Here is an 18,989-nt window from a genome sequence, read left to right as displayed (position 1 = left end):
AGATAAGCTGTTGTGGGTCCACTTCTGGGTTCTCTATTCTGTTCCATTGACGTAGGTACCTGTTTTTGTGCCAGTAACATACTTTTTTTTGGAAATATTTTACTTATTTATTTGATAGAAATCACAAGTAGGCAGAGAGGCAGGCACAGAGAGAGGGGGAGGCAGGCTCCCCGCTGAGCAGAGAGCCCAACACGGGGCTCGATCCCAGGACCCTGGGATCACAACCTGAGTCGAAGGCAGAGGCTTTAGTCCACTGAGCCAGCCACTGGTGCCCCAACATACTTTTTTAATAACTACAACTTTGTAATATAACTTGAAGTCTGGAATTGTGGCAGCTCCAGCTTTGCTTTTCTTTTTCAACATTCCTTTGGCTATGTAGGGTCTTTCCTGGTTCTGTACACATTTCAGAACTACCTGGTTCTCTATGAAAAATGCTGGTGTTATTTTGACAGGGATTTCATTCAATGTATAGACTGCTTTGGGTAGTATAGCCATTTTAATATTTGTTCTTCCAATGCATGAGCATGGAATGTTTTTCCACTTCTTTGTGTCTTCCTCAATTTCTTTCATAAGTGTTCTACAGTTTTCAGAGTACAGATCTTTTACTTCTTTGGTTAGATTTACTCCTAGATATCTTATGGGTTTTGGTACAACTGTAAACGGGATCGATTCCTTGATTTTTCCTTCTGCTGCTTCATTATTGGTATACAGAGGTCAAGAGATTTCTGTTGATTTTATATCCTGCAACTTTGTTGAATTCACGTATCAGTTCTAGCAAATCTTTTGGTGGAGTCTTTCAGGCTTTCTACATAGAATATCATGTCCTCTTCTGAGAAGAGTGAAAGTTTGACTTCTTCCTTGTTGATCGGCATGCCTTTTATTTCTTTTTGTTGTCTGATTATGGAGGCTAGGACTTACAGTACTATGTTGAACATCAGTGGAAAGAACTGACATCCCTGCCATGTTCCTGACCATACAGGAAAAGCTCTCCATTTTTTCCCACTGAGGATGATATTAGCTGTGGATCTTTCATATATGGCCTTTACTCCCCCATCTTCTTTTTAAAATAGCTTTTTTACTATGTAAATGCTAATATGGGTAATTTAATATTAATTACTTTTTTTTTTCACACTATTTCCTTAAAAAATATTTTCCAAAACTGAATCACTGGATCAAAGCATATGTGTAACTTGAGAGCTCTCAATAACATATACAAACTAAATATATATATATATGTATATGTGTATACATACACACACACACACAATACATATATTAAATTGCTCTTGAGAAAACAAAGTGGTCTAATGGAGAAACGCACAGGCAAAGAGAGAAATGACAACATGTAGTGCCTCCTCTGAGCAAACAGGCCAGTACTGCCAAGGAATACAGGGGCAAAGAGAAATGGGAACAAGGAAGAAAATGAAGCTGGACAGATATGCCTGAATCACATCAAAGAGGGCCATGAGGAGTTTGTATTTTTCCTCATATAAGGGAAGGGAAAGAACTTTGAGAAGGAGAACTTTGCCTGTTTAAAAATGGAAGGAGAATCAAGAAGGTGGTTAGGAGGCCAGCAGGAGGGATCAGGAGAGAGACTGTGCGGCCAAACTAGGGCAGTGGGGGAGAGAAAAGAGAAGCCCATATAGACAGGAGGCCCCCAAGAGGCTGACGTCATGACTGGTTCTGTGTGGTGTGGCTGAGAAGGTGGAGTGGAGCGGGTAAAGCAAAGTGAAGAATCCATCATCACTTTCAGAATTTTATTTAAAACACTTGAAGGAAATTGCCTGCTAACTTATCTATTTCCTCCATTAGAGTGTAAATTCCCTTAAGGCAGGGCCCCATCTTATTCACTATTTCATCTTCCATGCCTGTCAGAGTGCTTAGCATGCTGTAGTTACTCAGTAAATTGTTAAATGAAATAAATGGGCAGATAATGCCATTTGCTAGGAGAGATAATAATAAAAGCAGCAGGTTTGGATTGAGAAGAAGTAAGTACAATTTTGAGCCATTTCAACTTCTAGCATAGTACTTGGCAGACAGCAATTTCATTATAAAGAAGTCTTGAATAAAGGAATAAAAAATAAACACATGTATACTATTTTCTTTCTTGCTTGCTCACTATAATCCATCCATCCACCTGCAAGGCCTGGAGATTAGGAAATGATATGTTATGATTTAAAAGACTGAACCTGAGCTGCTGGCAAAGTACTAACCAAAGACACTGAAGGGTTCAGAACAAGTCTCCTCAAAATGGGTTTCTATGGCATATGGACTATTTTGAGCTAAAGGCAATCAAGGCCCTGTGAGCTAAAGAGAAATCCTGCCCCTCCATTAGCTACCTAAAAGAATCTAAATTGAGAGCCTTTCCCAGAGTAAGAGTTATTATCAGAGATAAATTTTATCTGAGTGACCCATCTGTATGGCAGGGCAAACACCTAAATACTAAACATTTCCTCTTCTTCTTGCCCTGTGAATTGCCCCCCTCCCCTCAGAAGCCCCAGGTCCTTATATCCCATTCCTTAGCCCACGCCGGCAATATACACTTCATTTTACCTTTCTGTCTTTGATACTCTCATGTATGTGTAGTTTTCAGACATATGAAATTAAATTTTTCTCCTGTTAATCTGATTCATGTCAATTTGATTCTTAGTCCAACCAGAGGAACCTCTGAAGTGCAGAACAAAATTTGTCCTAACAGTATGATATCTGGTGGTAAACCTGGACAAGCTGATAAGAAATCACTCAAGTAGAAATGAATTTTCCTATGTCAAAGTTCATGAACATAATATTCTAATTTATCCTAACAATATGGTATCTGGTGCTAAGCGTGGATGAGCTGATAGGAAGTCGTTTGAGTAGAAATGAATTTTCCTATGTCAAAGTTCATGAACATAATATTCTAATTTTTTTAAAGATTTATTTATTTTAGAGAGAGTGTGTGCTTGTCCGCATGCTGCGGGGGGGCGGGGTGCAGAAGCTGTGGGGGGGTGGGCAAGAACCTCAAGCAGATTCGCTGTTGAGCAGGGGTTCCCCACGCAGTGGCTCCATCTCATATGAGCTGAAATCAAGAATTGGATGCTTAATCTGCTGAGCCATCCAGGTGCCCCTATAACGTTCTAATTTTTTTTTTTTAATTTTGAAATATGTTATTTCAACAATGAATGTTAATATGTTAAAATATCCTTTCAAAATTACCCACAGAAACACAGGTTCAACTTAAATCCAAGATATAACCATTTCCATAATCTATGTTACTCATTTTCTTAGTAATGCTCAATTTTTACTTTATTTTGATTAAAGATTAGAAATACAATGTGACTTCTATGTGGTTTTTTTTTCCCCTACAAGAAAACCGTACCACATATTTCAGAGGCCTCCAGGACATGGCTGACAAAAGCTAAATCGACATTACCAAGAGAAGTGTACTGAAGAAAATATTGTGAATATAAATATACTCGCACATTCTCTTTATTCCTTATGTAGCGCATAGCCCCACAAAAATCATCAATGTCCTTTTGTATTATCCTTCAAGCATCCCCACTGCACAAAAGGCCTACATCTGGATGTAAATACATCAGCAGAACTCCCAGGAGAATGCTTGGCCTGGCAGGAGGGCACACAGGGAGTGGGGGTGGGGTGAGCTTTGTGGAGCAGCTGTCCCAAAGAAGGGAATTGGAAGAGAATGCAAATCCGTTCTCTCCCAAGCTGTTGGCCTCAATTCAGGCAAGTAATTTGCTTCTGTAGGATTAACTCCCCCACCAAAAACTATCTAATCTTTCTATGTACAGATGCCACCAATATCTCTGTATGTCAATTAATTCTACTGAGGACATCATATACATAGTAAAGATAACATAGAGAAATTGAACAAAGACAACAGAAAAATATATGTAAGAACTCAAATAGATGATTTGTCCCTTTAAAAATGCTATAGACAAAATAAAAGGCTTTTTAATTTTTATTTATTTATTTATTTTTTATTTTTAAAAATAAAGGGCAAAATAAAATAACTCAACGAGTATTTGTAAATGTTAAATTGAAGACACACACAGGCCCCTATCAACTCGGGTTTTGTAGGCAAAAGTTAAAAAAAAAAAGGCAATATTCTGACACGACATACATATACAAACAATCTCTATCTGAAAATGACTCTTCTCTTTAATTTTCCTATCTTGCCAAAATGCTGCTAAAAGAGCTTCTTGAGTGGTGGGGGAGAACCCAGTTGTTTAAAAAATATGTATATCTATTGCAAAAGGACAGAAATGGAAGAATCAAAGGCAAGAACAGCCTCCACTATCTGCCGGTGAAAACCACCAGGCAGGCAATTTCCAGTCTATGTATTCTTGCGTTCTTTTTCCTCTTAGTATCTTTTCCATACTCTCTTGTTTCCCAGAACCTGACAATACTCTAATGCCTTTTTCAGATTATTCAAAAAGCATTTATTTTGAAAAGCTAAAATGTGGTGGAAAATCAGTCATTCCGAGTAGTAATTGTATTGATATTTATATAACCTAATATTGGTATTTTTTTTATTTATGAAAAGTAAGATTTGGTCGATATTACCTTCTATATTTTATTACATGTGAGAAAAGACCAAACACAAAGCTGAACTTCCTCTGTCCTTCTAGCTTGAGTCTCTCCACGTAGGACAGTTGGGGAAAAATGACCTGATCAAATAAATGATTCTAAGGGAAGAGGTGCCAGGTCCTAGTGAGGTAGGGAACAAAGGCCAAAGGAAATATAGAAGAAATTAAACTTCCTTATAACTGCAGCCCACTGACAGATACTTGAGGTGGGCAGAACACAACATTCTTCCAGGAACTCCCAATCTTAAGGTTAATGTCTTGCTAGAGGGGAAAACAACCTTAGCTTGACAATAGCTAGGCTGACAGCGTCCCAAGAGCCTTCTTTAGCATATGAAAAACCTTTTGGAAACTTCCCCCAACTCCATAGTGTACAATCAGCTGCTCCTCCCAATCTCAGGGTAGCCCTTTCTGCTTCCGGGTCCTGTCCCATACTATAAAAACACATTTTTGCACCAAAGAAGTCCCAAGAATGAATTCTTGAGGCTCCGTACCCCAACATTTCCATATCATTAGGAGAATGGACATGGCACAAGAGAGGAACAGAAGGAACTGTGCCATGGGAAAAGAGGTGCATAGGATCTGAAGAAAGGGCTGGAGCTGGAGTTGGCTCCTTCCTCTGCCTGCCTAGAACCTCCACCCTTCCTTCACATCTCTGTCCCTAGCTTGGCCCGTCTTTTCCCCACCAGCCCCCAACTGATCTAAGATGTTTCTACCCGTTCATTATAGAAGTTCATTATAGAAGTAGATGTTGGCCCAGAATGGCTCTGAGGGAGAGCCAAATGATGAACAGAAATAAAAATAAGGGTACCTAGCCTCGTTTGATATTATGAGAACAGGGAACTAAAATACTGGTAATTTGAATGATGTGGAAAACAAGGCAGGAGAAAATTTATTAAATTTCCTTACCCACTGACAAGCCCTTAAAACAGCAGAGTGACATTCCTCTAGGGACTCAACCGCCTCTACCTTAACACTTTGCTAAGGGATAAGGGCAAAGGGCAATCATAGCCTGACCGACCTCCTACCCCCAACCAGGATCCTGTAAGTCTACTCTAACAATTCCTTTGGAAACATCCTTTATCTCCAGACCCTCCAAGATAGTGTTGACAATCATTCCCAAGCACACCGCCCACTGATATACAGCTAAAGGGTCCCACACAAAGGTTTTATTACTGGTAATAAATAACCTTTTTCCCAACAATAGCTAGCCCCTCAAGGTCCTGGAAACCTTGTTTCCAAAACTCCTCAGAGACTTATACCATCCCTAACCTCCTCCCCAAATTGCAAGCATATAATGGACCACTCCTCACAGCCCGGTGGCAGCAGCTCTTTCTGCCCATGGGTCCTTCCCCATGCTTTAATAAACCACCATTTTCTACCAAAGATGTCTCAAGAATTCTTTCTTGGTCATCGGCTCCAGATCTCACCCCACCGAATCTTATTTATATTCTAAGACTTCATCATGAACACGTCTTGAACAGGGGTGCAGGGAATATAGTCAGACTGCTTTTCTAAACATCTGCATATGCACATGTGGATGACTGACTTCAATGCAGCCCAGTCTGCTCTAAATTCAAATGATGGAGATTTCAAAAATTATTACAATCAACAAAACTACTGGCATTTTGGTATATAAAAATAGCACCAAATACCAGAATAACCCAAACTGTGATTATCACTAAAGTAACTAAATGACTGTTTTCAATGGCTGGTGTACGTTCTAACACAACATGAAAGCTTGGATGTCTGACACGAAAGCTCTGTCAACTGCCACTCATGCTTAACTCTGAATGCACATCAAAAATATTCCTGCCCACAATGATTCTGTGGGTTTGGGCCCAGATGTCAGTATTTTTACAAGTTTCTAAGGTGATTCTGACACATACTTCCAGTTAAGACACAGTGACTGTATTAGAGGATGTTAAATATTATTCCACTCAACTCCCAAATAGTCCACTTAGTCATAGCAAAATGTTAAGATCTCACACACAGAGCTGCTTTGCTTACAAATCCATTACTAATCTCATCATTTCCCTGGCTTAGTTTTATTTGATGAGTACCACAGTAGCACTAAAAAAATAAAAAATTAAAAAAAAAATTAAACTTCTCTTCTCACACCACCACAAGAAGTTATTTTAAACTAACACCTCAAACGAGGATTTAAGAGGTAATTAACTGAAGGGTGAGCTGGGAACTAGCCGTTTACTTTGAAAGTAAAGCTATCAACCCACAGCGTGGAATAAGGAACAGGAAGGAGTGAAGTTAGGATAGAAAGGGGAAGCTAGATAGTCATCAGATTCTTCCTAAAACACGACTTCATGGCACAGATTCACTATTTTTTTTTTATAATGATAACAACTCAACATGTATGCTTATGTTCAAATGCAAAGAAAAGCATTCCCTCACAGTATAATCTACTTTCATCATATATTTTACTATAATCTATGAAACTATTACTCAAACTAACACTAAAAATCAAAAGTTGATTATACTATTTGGATATAGTGGGCCAGTTTCTCTTTTTCTCTTTTTGGAGAGTGGAGGGGCAGAGACAGAATCTTAAGCAAGCTCCATGACCCTGAGATCATGACCTGAGCCAAAAATCAAGAGTTGGACACTAAACCTACTGAGCCACCCAGGCGCCCCACAATGGGTCAGTGCTCTTTTTTTTTTTTTAAATATATATATATTTTTAATGTGACAGAGAGAGAGCACAAGTAGGTAGAGAGGCAGGCAGCGAGAAGTGGGGGGAAGCAGGCTCCTCACTGAGCAGAAAGCCCGATGCAGGGTTTGATCCCAGGACCCTGAGATCATGACCTGAGCCGAAGGCAGAGGTTTAACCCACTGAGCCACCCAGGCGCCCCAGGCCAGTAGTCTTAACCTCAATTTATTTCCTTTGATTTTTCATCTCTGTATAATGAGAAACTTAAATTTATTAACATACCTTGGGTCAAGAAGACTCCTCAGAAATTTGAAAAGCAAAACCTGGTTCTGAATTTAAAAAACAATAAAAAATACAAATAAACATTAAAAAAACAAATTCTTCACACTACGCCAAACTAGAAAACCCCTTTACTTCTTTTTAAAGATTTATTTATTTATTTATTTATTTGACAGACAGAGATCACAAGTAGGCAGAGAGGCAAGCAGAGAGACAGGGAGAAGCAGGCTCCCCGTCAAGCAGAAAGCCTGATGCAGGACTCAACCCCAGGACCCTGGGATCATGACCTGAGCTGAAGGCAGAGGCTTTAACCCACTGAGTCACACAGGTGCCCCTAGAAAACCCCTTTAAAGTGCACAAATTTCCATTAAGTCTTCTGTACAGATCTAAGAAATTCTAAAGAGTCATTTGGAGGTCATTTCCTCCCAGTAATTCAAATCACTGTCACACATCCTATTGTGAGAGCAGAAGAAACAAGTGCATTGTTAACTGCCCCTCCCTCAATGGCTCTCTACTAAGATACACCCCTAAGTGGTTCTCAGCAGGAGGACCCTGGGAATGGCAGGTGCTCTGAACTGCTGTGATGACAATGTGTTCTGGCCACACAGAGGGCTTCACACTGCCTCACCTGGTCCTCTTCTTGTGAGGATAGCCTATTGGGAGATCATCTAAGTAGGGGGGTAGTTTGAGGCCCAAACAGCAAGCAGCACCAAAAAAGTTCATTAACTCCCCCAATGTAATCAACTACAGAAGAGACAACACACTGCAACATGTTAGCAGGTAATATGCCATAAAATCTGGGTTCTGTTTCTTCCACTTATTTGCTATGTGACTTGGTATAAACCACTGTCTCTCTTAGCAATTCAGTTTACTTATGTGAAAAAGAGAACAGCAATTATCTTCTCTGCCTTCTGCACAGGGTAGAGGTGAGAATTAAATGAGACACACCTTAAAATACCCTATGAATATAAATAATGTTTTTAAGTTCTTAAGAAAGCTAAGCAAAATTTATAGCTTAGTTTTTCTTTTTTCTTTATTTTTGGATACATTCAAACTTTACCTGTACAAAGCATGGATCTCAAAACTGGAAAGGATTAATGTAATTTAGAAGGTGACATTTAGAATATATTTATCAGTTTTGATTTTCTTTGACTTTCTATCTTTTCCCTGGTCTATCATTTTGTTTTATTTAATATGATCTTCCTTCTGGTTATAACTTAATATTCTGGCTTTTGTTTTCATTTTAAGAATTCTCAGAATGATTAGTCAGAAGCATATTTCTTGCCACCAAGAAAGGTACGTTATAAAATTTGTGTGGGATTCTCTCATATTCAGTAAATCTCTGCAATAAATAAACACTTCATTTCCTTAAAAGAAATGTGTATGACTCTACAACCACTCCACAAAAAGCTAGTTAAAAAAAAAAAATCCATGATACTTCAGCTTTTTTATATTTGTCTGATGAGTGACATTATATTCATTTACTTGTCTTCTCTGTCTCTAAGGATCTTGAGAGACTAAGGAAAATAGAAAATGCTGCACTGGGTAGGCTTACAATTTAAATGACAGGAACAGCACTAAAGATGAGGAGATTCATCAGAAATTGCTGACTTTTTTTAAAGAGAGGAGAGGTTCTGTGGACTGAGAGTAGTTTTAGCAGAAATGTCCCCCTGCCTTCATCATTAGAATGGACTGGCTGACTCTCACACACTTCCTCAGTATCCTGAGCAATGCTCTATCTTCATTCAAGTCCAACTATTCTGCAACTGTCTTTTGGCTTATCCGTCTTCTTCCTCGAGCACAGGGATACATGTATATGTTTTTTATATCCTTGGCACGAAACAGTGTTTCTGGTTCATAGCAAGGACGTAATATTTGAATCCATAGATGTGTCTTTATCTTGAGTTCAAGGACCTCATCAGGCTGGACAGCCAAGCCTGATGTCTGGGAGTCACTTTTAACCTCTACCATCACCTACAACTTCATTTGAAGCCCTACATGTTTTACTTCACAAACACATCCTGAACCCGTCCATATCACTGCCACTTAATCCCCAACCTCACCATCTTCTGCCAAGACCCTTCACCTTCTAACTGGCCTAGGTGGTCTCTGTTCTCCATACGCTTTCTTTGCAGGTCCACTCCCTACATGATAAAACTAATTTTCTATATAAAATGAATCTGATAATGATTTTTGGTGGGAAACTTTAATAATTCTCTAGGTTATCTAGAAGATACAATATAATTTCTTAGAACTACACATAAGATAGTTCAGTATCAGAGTGCAAACTCTGGTTTCTAGGCCCTATACCTTTAACTCCTCCCTCATTCAGACCTTTTCTGGCTCACCTGAATGCTCCTCCCACCACTGCCCCCAGCATGTCAGGCTTCACAGACCTGGCCATTCTCTGGATATGCATGTTGTTTCATGCCTTCAAGTCTTTACATACGCAGAATCCTCTACTTAGAAAGCTATTCTCAATTCTCTGACTGGAAAACTGATGTCTATCACTCAGGACCCAACCCAGGAATGTCTGGGAGCTCTTGCCAGCCTCAGACAGTCTCTCTCTCTCTCTCTCTCTCTCCCTCTCTCTCCTCTTGCTTCTATAACACTTTCTCCACGTGTCTGGTGTGGCACTTATAACCTTGCATGTTATGTAAGTGCTTCTTTCTTCCATAGGGAAAATTAAAGAAAAAGCTGCACTCTTATTTGCAAACCACAGCCTACCATCCTGTCGTACATGGTGAGGCCACAGTTAAGTGTTTAAATTAATAGATTCCATATCTTTGTCTCTCATGCCAGGTGCCCTCCACTCACTGCCTTGGCTTTCCTCTTGCATAGTTATCCCCTCCTACAATTATGGGCACTTGAGGACTCTAGGTCATGCTTTATGTTGCCATTGTCCTGTTCCCTACCCCTACAACTTGTGGCCCCAACAACAGTGAGCAAAACACACTACCAGCACCGCAATAATAGTGACAAGTGGAATACTATGTTCACTAAATCACACTTCAAACTGAGCATCTCAATATTCAACATTAATATAACTGTATTCTAGTTAAGATTTTCCAAGAAAGGGGTGCCTGGGTGGGTCAGCGGTTTAGGCCTCTGCCTTCAGCTCAGGTTGTGATCTCAGGGTCCTGGGATTGAGCCCCGCGTCGGGCTCTCTGTTCGGCATGAAGCCCACTTCCTTCTCTCTCTGCCTGCCTCTCTGCCTACTTGTGATCTCGGTCTGTCAAATAAATAAATAAAATCTTAAAAAAAAAAAAAAAAAGATTTTCCAAGAAAAATTCTAAATAGTATTAACCCAATTTGAGGATGACAAAAGTCTGAATAAATAATAAATAACATTAACCTCAAAGAGAATAGAGCTGTAGTTTCTATAGCAGAAAACAAAAAAAGAAAGGGGGGTTGGAATCTTCTATGGATTACTAATTCTAGATTAAGTACAGGGCATAGTTCTAAAAATGTTTTGGTGATGTTACTATTTATTATACATAAAGATGAACTCTTTCCAGATGCAGAGATCATCACACAACTGCTTCCAAATATATATACACACATACCATGTGTAGAAAATGCTTAAACGGCAACTATCTGTTGTGGAAATTACTACAAAGTTCTTAAGTGAATATGCAATAATTGTCTCTCCACTAGATGCTTCTTCCCAATGTATTTTTGCAATATTTACCTGAAGTTTTTTAATGACTGTTTCAATCTGTTCAGAAAAGTGAATAGCAACCAGCTCTGCAGCTTTACAAGGCCTCAGGGATACAAGTTCCTAAAGTGAAAGGAAAAGATAAAATGATCTTTTATGTTAAGTTTAAATAGAATTTCCATAGATGTGAAGCATAATTACCTACTTCAGTATTTTCATGAGCTTCTACACTACACTTCAGAAGACCTCAATATAAGGTCCCAATTCAAAGGCACATTACAAGTGAACAAAATTAGAAATATGCCAGGTAAAACATTAGATTTTGATATAAAAGGTAATTCATGCTTAGAAAATGAAGGCACTAAAACTCTGGATTTAAGCCTTGATATCTACAGGATAAACAGAAGGAACAAGAGCTTTCCCAAATTTCCTGTCAGTGAATTTCACCCTTGAGCTTAAAGTAATAACTGAAGCAAAGAAAAAAACGGGGATAGTTGCAATTTTTCCAGCTAAGAATTTGAAAACTTTACTCCTAATGGCTGGTAGATTTTGAAATAAGGAGTGTCTTAAAACATTTTAAGGTTACAAGTCTTAAATGAGACAAAGAAATTGACAACTGTTTATTTACCACTGTTAATAAGATCTATTTCTATTAAATTTAAGACTTCCAACCTGCCCTCTCCTTGAACTTTCCTACACATTACTGATACTTATCTTCCTGAAACTCTCTTCTAACTTGGTTTCTGTGGCCTACTCTTCTAACCTTCCCACTGTATGTTTACATCGCAAAAATGCAAAGACCAACACCACATCAATGCGGCATATTCTCAATTAAAAATGAGACAAGTTATTGTGACTGCAACATTCATGATATATCTAATATTTCTGTGTAGTACCTCTTCTTTAATAATAGTGAGCAGACACAAGTAATTATAGTTTAGACTACTTTTATATAATACGTATCAAAATAGAGAAGGCACAACCAATGAACAACACAAATGAAAAGGGGATATTATTACCGATCTGAAGGTATTAAAAAGAAATTATTATGAATTTATATCAAGAACTTGAAAATTCAGACAAAATGGATAAAAGTTCCTAGAAAAAATTGTTTAATAAACTGACTTAACCATTAGAAAAACCTACATTGATTTTTAATCACTAAGGAAATGAATGAATACTCAAAAATCATTCTATATGGAAAACTCCAGGCCCAAAGAGCTTCACTGGTAAGTTTTAGCAACCATTTAAGGAAGAAATAATGCCAACATTAATTAACCTCTTACAGAGAACAGGAAACAAAACAAAACAAAACCAAAACTTCAGCTCATTTTATGAGACTAGCACAATTTTTGACACCTAAATTCAAGAGGACAAAAAAAAGGATAACTATAGATAAGTCTTAATCATAAACATTGATACAAATATCCTAAATAAAAACAAAGTCCAACAATATTTGAAAAGGATACTATCAGGATCAAGTTACATTTATCCACAGAATTCAAGGCTGGTTTCATACCAATAAGATTCACGATAACTATATACGAAGAAAGAAAAGATGAAAAAACTCATTTATGAAAAAACTGTTAATATACCAGAAACAGAAGCCTTCCATAAAAATCCTTATAATAAACGTACTTATGTTGGAAATAAAAATTAAAAACAAACCATTAACAACAGCACTGTTACCATAAAAATATAAAATTATAACAGTTAATCTAATGAAGAATAGAGACGTATTTTCTCTATAGAGAAAGTTGTAAACCTTTACAGAAGCTCTTGAATAAAGGCTTATTAACCACAAGGTCATAGACTGGAAGACTCAATATTGTAAAGATGTCAATTAAATTTAAAATAACAGAGATTTAGTGCAATCCCTGTCACTATCATAAGGATAAAATAATTTTTTTTTTGGTAGAACCTGTCCAGCTAATAATAAAATATATTTAGAAGTACAGAAGGTTGACAGGCAGGGAGGATGGCAAAGTAAGAGGACCCTAAGCTTACCATTTCCCACCAATACAACTAGATAACACCTACACACCTACATTAGTGCAAATTACCCAGAAAATGACCTAAAGACTGGCAGAACAAACTCTCCACTGCTAAATATAGAGAAGAGACCCCAATGAAGCAGGTAGGAAAGGTAGAGACACACTAGGGAGCTAAATGGACTAACAGGACTGTCCACAGGAGGGATGGACACCTCAGGCACAGAGAGGGAAAACAGACTCTTGCATCAGGGAGCCTGCATGGGAAGATGAATCCCCATAACATGGCTTTGAAACCAGAGAGGCTGGATTTGTGAATTCTTATAATCACAATTTTAAACTTGGAATTTTAAACTTGGAATTTTGGGATTTTAAACTTGGAACTTTGAAAATCAGCATTTTTTAGTAAGAGAGCATGGAGGGTGAGAGGAGACTAAGCCTCCACCTTTAAAGAGACAGCACAATAAACAGTCCTGAGGAGACACACAAAACAGAGCAGCACTAGTCTGAAAAATGCATCAGACATAGGGAAGGGAGATTTGTTTGCTAATCTCAGAGCGTGTACTCAAGGAGCAGGGATCATTAGGAGACCTCTCTAGGAACAAAGGAGCTGGTAGGCACCATTTCCTTCCCCTGCACCACTCCCCCCCACCCAAGCATGAACACACAGCCTCCTGCAGGAACCAGCACAGCACCCATATTCTCTAACTTACATATACCACCACTGCACCCCAGCTCTCCTGTGGACATGCCTCCTCCAGCCAGGTCTCCATTCCAGGTCCCCTCCCACAGCAGATCCATACATACCTTGCTAACAGCATGCATCCTGCCCCAGGGCACTTCAAAGAACCTGACCCCTCCAATCCAACCAGCCTGGATCCCCAGCAGCTGCAATTTTCCTCTGGCCAGTGTGGACCTTGCTAGCATGGCACACCCCACTTCAATAGTCTCCCGCAGTTCAGTGCTACCACATCTCTGGCAAACATATGGTCTAACTCACCTTAAGACCAAAGCAGCCCCAGACTGACCCACTAACAATACTGGGACAAACTCTGACCACAAAGGGCAAAGAGCTATTGCAGATAACTGGACTGAGATCAAAGGCAGCTCAACCACAACAGTAGGATACAGGCAACAGCCATAGAAGACCCACTAAAGCACCAGGTTCTGGTGAACAGGGGACATCACACTGCAGGCACTATATGACCTCTTCTTCATAAGGCCACGACTTTCAACAGCAGAAGACACAGCGGACTCTCCTAAAACACAGAAGCAGACACAGAGAGTCCAACAAAAAGAAGAGACAAAGGGATATGCCTCAAGTGAAAACAGGGCAAAACCATGGCAAGAGAGCTAAATGAAAGAGATAATATGCCTAATAGATAATTTAGGTTAGTGGTCATAAAGATACTCAGACTTGAGAAGAAAGTAGAGGATCTCAGTAAGACTCTTAACAACGAGACAGAAAATATAAAAAAGAGCCAAACGGAGATGAAGAACTCAGTTACTGAAATTAAAAATATATTACATGAAGTAAATAGCAGACTAGAAGAAGCAGAAGAATGGACGAGTGACCGGGAGGACAGAGTAATGGAAAGCAATCAAGCTGAACAGCAGAGGGAGGAGGGGAAAAAAAAAGGAAACAGACTTAAGGAATTCAGAGACACCATCAAGTAGAACATTTACATTATGGGGATTCCCAGAGAAGAGAGAGAAAAGGGTACAGATAATTTATTTGAAGAAATAATGCGAAAAACTTCCTGATTCTGAGTGCTGTGAAGGGTAAACCTGGCAATTCACAGACCTGTACCCCTGGGGCTAATAATACATTATATGTCAATAAAAAAATTAAAACAAAAACAAACCAAAAAAACCCTTCCTGATTCTAGGAAAGGAAACAGAAATCCAGATCCAGGAGGCACAGAGATTTAACATAATCAACCTAAATAGGTCCTCACCAAGACACAGAGTATTTAAAATGGCAAAAAGTACTGATAAAGAGAGAATTTTAAAAGCAGCAAGAGAAGACAGTTACGTATGAGGGAAACCACATAATGGTATCACTGATTTTTCAGCAGAAACATTGAAGGTCAAAAGACAGTAGCAAAATATATTCAAAGACTAAAAGAAAAAAAAAGTCTTCAGTCAAGAATACTCTATCTAGGGGTGCCTGGGTGGCTCAGTGGGTTAAAGCCTCTGCTTTCAGCTCAGGTCATGATCCCAGGGTCCTGGGATCCAGCCCCGCATCAGGCTCTCTGCTCCGCAGGGAGCCTGCTTTCCTTCCTCTCTCTCTGCCTGCCTCTCTGACTACTTGTGATCTCTGTCAAATAAATTAAAAAAAAAAAAAAAAAAAGAATACTCTTATCTAGCAAGGCTACCCATTCAGAATATGAAGACAGATAAAGAGTTTCACAGACAAACAAAAGTTTACGGAATTCATTACCATTAAAACAGTCCCACAAGAAATGTTCTTTGAATGGAAAGAATGACAATAAGTAAAATTAAGAAAGCAGGAAACACAAAAGTCTTAAAAATAAGTATATCTATGAAAATCAGTCAAGGCATTCACAAAATAAATGGATATAAAGTATGCCACCTTATACCTAAAACCTAGAAGGGAAAGGAGTAAAAAATGGGTTCAAACTTAAGTGACCATCAACCTCATATATGCATAAGGTGTTATATATAAACCTAAGGTAACCTCAAATCAAATCAGGAAAAGATATGCAAAAAATAAAGAACAAAGAATCCAATTATACCACAAAGCCAACAACAAATGACGAAAGAAGAGAGCATGAGAGAAAGGAACAGAGGAAAATTACAAAAGCATCAGTAACAAAATGGCAGTTAAGTACAGACCTATCAATAATTACTTTGAATGCAAAGGGACTAAATGCTCCAATCAAAAGATACAGGGTGACAGAATGGATGAAAAAACAAGACCCATCTATAGGAGACTCATCTATAAGAGACTCATTTCAGACCTAAACACACATGCAGATCAGAAGTGAAGGGAAGAAACAGCATTTACCATGCAAATGGAAGTGAAAAGAAAGCCAGGGTAACAATACTTATATTGGTCAACTAGAGTTTAAAACAAAGGGTGTAAAGACAGAGAAATAAAAGACACTATATAATTATAAAGGGACCAATCCAACAAGATGTAACAACTGTAAGTATTTATAAACCCAACATGGAAGCACCCAAATGCGTAAAGCAGTTAATAACAAAAAGTCATTTATAATAATATAGTAATTGGGTACTTTAACCCCTCCCTTACATGAATGTACAGGATCATCCAAACAGAAAGTCAACAAGGAAATAGTGGCTTTGAATGAAACACTGTACCAGATGGAAATCCACAGATCCATCCAGATATATTCAAAACATTCTATCCTAAGACAGCAGAAAAGACATTTTTTTTTCAAGTGCACATGGAACATTCTTCAAAACCGATCACAAGTTAGGTCACAACAAGTCCAGACAAAATGAGAAAGACTGAATTCATACCATGTACCTTTTCTAACCACAATGATACAAAACTAGAAGTCAACCAAAAGAAAGAGTCTGGAATGATCACAAATACATTGAGGTTAAGTAACATGGTACTAAACAATGAATGGGTCAACCAAGAAATCAAAGAAAAAATAAAAAAATAAATGCTAATGGGGTGCTTGGGTGGCTCAGTCGGTTAAGCGTCTCCTTTTGGCTAGGGTCATGGTCCCGGAGTCCTGGGATTGAGCCCCATGTCAGGCTCCCACTTAGTGGGGAGTCTATTTCTCTCTCTTGCTCTACCCTACCCTTGGCACATGCTCTCTCCCTCGTGCTCTCTCAAATAAGTAAAATCTTTAAAAAATTAAAAAAAAAAATGGAAACAAATGATAATGAAAATACAATGGTCCAAAATCTTCAGGATACAGCAAAAGTGCTCTAAAAGGGAAGTTTATAGCAATACAGGACTACCTCAAGAAGTAAGAAAAATCTCAATAAACAACCTAAACTTATACCTAAAGGGGTTAGAAAAAAAAAAAAAACAAACAAACCCCAAAACAGTAGAAGGAAGGACATCAAGATCAGAGCAGAAATAAATTATATAGAAACTGAAAAAACAGAACAGAGCAATGAAACCATGAGCTGGTTCTTTGAAACAAATCAACAAAATTGATAAACCTTGAGATAAACTCATCAAAAAAATACAGCAGGCTCAAATAAAATAAAAAATGAAAGAGGAGAAATAACAATGGACACCACAGGAATACAATTATAAGACACTATTATGAAAAATTACATGACAATAAACTGGACAGTCTAGGAAAAAATGGATAAATTCTTAGAAACATATAACCTCCCCAAAATGAATCTGGAATAAATAGAGAATTTGAACAGACTGATAACCAGCAAAGAAACTAAATCAGGAATCAAAAAACTCCCAGCAAACAAAAGTCCAGGACCAAATGGCCTCACAGGGGACTTCTACCAAACCTTTTTAAAATTATTTTTTAAATTAACATATAATGTATTATTTGCCCCAGGGGTACAGTCTGTGAATCATCAGGCTATCAAACATTTAAAGAAGAGTTAATACCTATTCTTCTCAAACAACTCCAAAAAATAGAAGAGGATATTCTATGAGAGTATGCCAGCATTACCTGATACTAAGACCAGATATAGACCCTATGAAAAAGAGAGCTACAGGCAGATATCTCTGATAAACACAGATACAAAAGTTCTCAATAAAATATTAGCAAACTGGTCATTCTAACTGGTATAAGGTGATATCTCAATGTGGTTTTAATTTGAATCTCCCTGAGGGCTAATGATGATGAGCATTTTTTCATGTGTCTGATAGCCATTTGTATGTCTTGATTGGAGAAGTGTCTCTTCATATCTTCTGCCCATTTTTTGATATGTTTGTCTGTTTCGTGTGTGTTGAGTTTGAGGAGTTCATTATAGATCCTGGATATCAACCTTTTGTCTGTACTGTCATTTGCAAATATCTTCTCCCATTCCGTGGGTTGCCTCTTTGTTTTTTTGACTGTTTCCTTTGGCCAAAATTAACAAAACAGGAAACAACATGTGTTGGAGAGGATGTGGAGAAAGGGGAACCCTCTTACACTGTTGGTGGGAATGCAAGTTGGTGCAGCCTCTTTGGAGAACAGTGTGTAGATTCCTCAAGAAATTAAAAATAGAGCTTCCCTACGACCCTGCAATTGCACTCCTGGGTATTTACCCCAAAGATACAGATGTCGTGAAAAGAAGGGCCATCTGTACTCCAATGTTTATAGCAGCAATGGCCACAGTCGCCAAACTATGGAAAGAACCAAGATGCCCTTCAACGGATGAATGGATAAGGAAGATGTGGTCCATATACACTATGGAGTATTATGCCTCCATCAGAAAGGATGAATACCCAACTTTTGTAGCAACATGGACGGGACTGGAAGAGATTATGCTGAGTGAAATAAGTCAAGCAGAGAGAGTCAATTATCATATGGTTTCACTTATTTGTGGAGCATAACAAATAGCATGGAGGACAAGGGGCGTTAGAGAGGAGTAGGGAATTTGGGTAAATTGGAAGGGGAGGTGAACCATGAGAGACTATGGACTCTGAAAAACAGTCTGAGGGGTTTGAAGTGGCGGGGGGGGGGGGGTGGGAGGTTGTGGTACCAGGTGGTGGGTATTATAGAGGGCATGGCTTGCATGGAGCACTGGGTGTGGTGAAAAAATAATGAATACTGTTTTTCTGAAAATAAATAAATTGGAAAAAAATATTAGCAAACTGAATGCACCAATACATTAAAAAAATCACTTAT

At 38.4% G+C, this 18,989-nt stretch overlaps 1 protein-coding gene across 4 annotated transcripts in view; it reads right to left on the bottom strand.

Moving 5' to 3' along the window:
- VPS8 (VPS8 subunit of CORVET complex) overlaps positions 1-18,989 on the bottom strand; it is a 254,482-nt gene that overhangs the window by 88,801 nt on the left and 146,692 nt on the right. For all 4 annotated transcript variants that reach the window (XM_044251922.1, XM_044251925.1, XM_044251923.1 and 1 more), the window contains 2 exons: positions 11,219-11,308; positions 7,531-7,577 (listed from right to left, as the gene is read on the bottom strand). In XM_044251922.1, coding sequence (XP_044107857.1) covers positions 7,531-7,577; positions 11,219-11,308 — 137 coding nt within the window. The remainder of the gene's footprint in view (positions 1-7,530; positions 7,578-11,218; positions 11,309-18,989) is intronic.

The sequence above is a fragment of the Neovison vison genome, chromosome 6, assembly GCF_020171115.1.
Source record: "Neovison vison isolate M4711 chromosome 6, ASM_NN_V1, whole genome shotgun sequence".
NCBI lineage: Eukaryota > Metazoa > Chordata > Mammalia > Carnivora > Mustelidae > Neogale > Neogale vison.
The sequence above is the reverse complement of the archived record's forward strand: the minus strand, read 5'-3'. Positions and strand labels throughout refer to the sequence as shown.